This window comes from Egretta garzetta, unplaced genomic scaffold (assembly GCF_000687185.1).
Source record: "Egretta garzetta isolate BGI_Z169 unplaced genomic scaffold, ASM68718v1 scaffold957, whole genome shotgun sequence".
Lineage (NCBI taxonomy): Eukaryota > Metazoa > Chordata > Aves > Pelecaniformes > Ardeidae > Egretta > Egretta garzetta.
This window is the reverse complement of record NW_009260360.1, coordinates 17,936-18,881: the sequence shown is the minus strand read 5'-3', so window position 1 is coordinate 18,881 and position 946 is coordinate 17,936. Positions and strand designations below refer to the sequence as shown.

Sequence of the window (946 nt, the reverse complement as noted above, 5' to 3'; positions counted from 1 at the left end):
ACGGGGGGGACCTGACCCCCCAAGGCAAGGGGCGCTGCCACTGTCGGCTCCTGAGCCACAGAGCCCTTGTGGCACAGCAGGACGGCTCGGGGACATCCCCTGTGAAGGCTGGGGGTCCCTGAGCCCAGCCATGCCCACGCTGCCCCTCGGCGCAGCTCTCCTGTGCCTGCAGACCCCAGAGCGAGCAAGGGGCTGAGGAGGGGGCTGCAGCAGGACCCACGTTGCCCGCGGCTCCGAGGACGGTGCCAGCCCCTCTCCTCCCGCGGGACCCCCAGGGGGGTGAAAGGCTTCCAGCTCAGAAGAGACAAACGCCACCAAACCGAAACCTGGAAAAGCCTTTGCACGGAGAGGACTGAGAGCAGTGGGGGAAGGCAAAGGGGATGCAGGAGGGTGTGCAGACCCCGCTGCTCCCACCACGTTCTCATTTCCAGCCAGGGCCAGAAGCAGCTCAGGAGGTGACACCTGACCCGTCCCTGCTCGTCCCTGGGAAATCCTCTGCATCCCCCAGTGGCTCTCCCTGCTCCTCCTCTCCCCGCCAGCTCCCCCTGTCCCATCCCTCATCCCTCCCTCCTGCAACCCCGCATCCCAGGATGAGAGAGGGGAGGATGAGCATCACCTCCACACACACCCCCCCCCGAAAGGCACAGCCCAGCCTGGGCAAGGAGGGGAGCAGGATCCAGCCAGACTGGGCTCCCACCACGGCACGGCCGCGGCCCTGGGCACTCACCCGGCTGAAGCCCTTGGTGAGCTGGTACTCGCAGAGCATCATGTCGAAGAAGATGGGGATGGTGGACTTGCGCAGCTCCAGCTCCGGCACGAGCGTCATCTCCAGGATGGGGCCCACCATGCCTGGGATGAACTCGATCTTGCGATGGCCTGGGGAGGACAGGGAGGGCTGGGGGGGCCGGGCTCTCGCAGCCTGCTCTCCCGGCCCCGTGGCTGCAAA

The 946-nt window shown here is 67.1% G+C and overlaps 1 protein-coding gene across 1 annotated transcript in view; it reads right to left on the bottom strand.

Moving 5' to 3' along the window:
* Positions 1-847, bottom strand: part of LOC104130000 (dedicator of cytokinesis protein 2-like) — an 11,812-nt gene extending 10,965 nt beyond the window's left edge. The window contains exons 1-2 of the mRNA XM_035898462.1: positions 728-847; positions 221-336 (exon numbers count right to left, since the gene is read on the bottom strand). Coding sequence (XP_035754355.1) covers positions 221-336; positions 728-847 — 236 coding nt within the window. The remainder of the gene's footprint in view (positions 1-220; positions 337-727) is intronic.
* Positions 848-946: the final 99 nt, after the last annotated feature.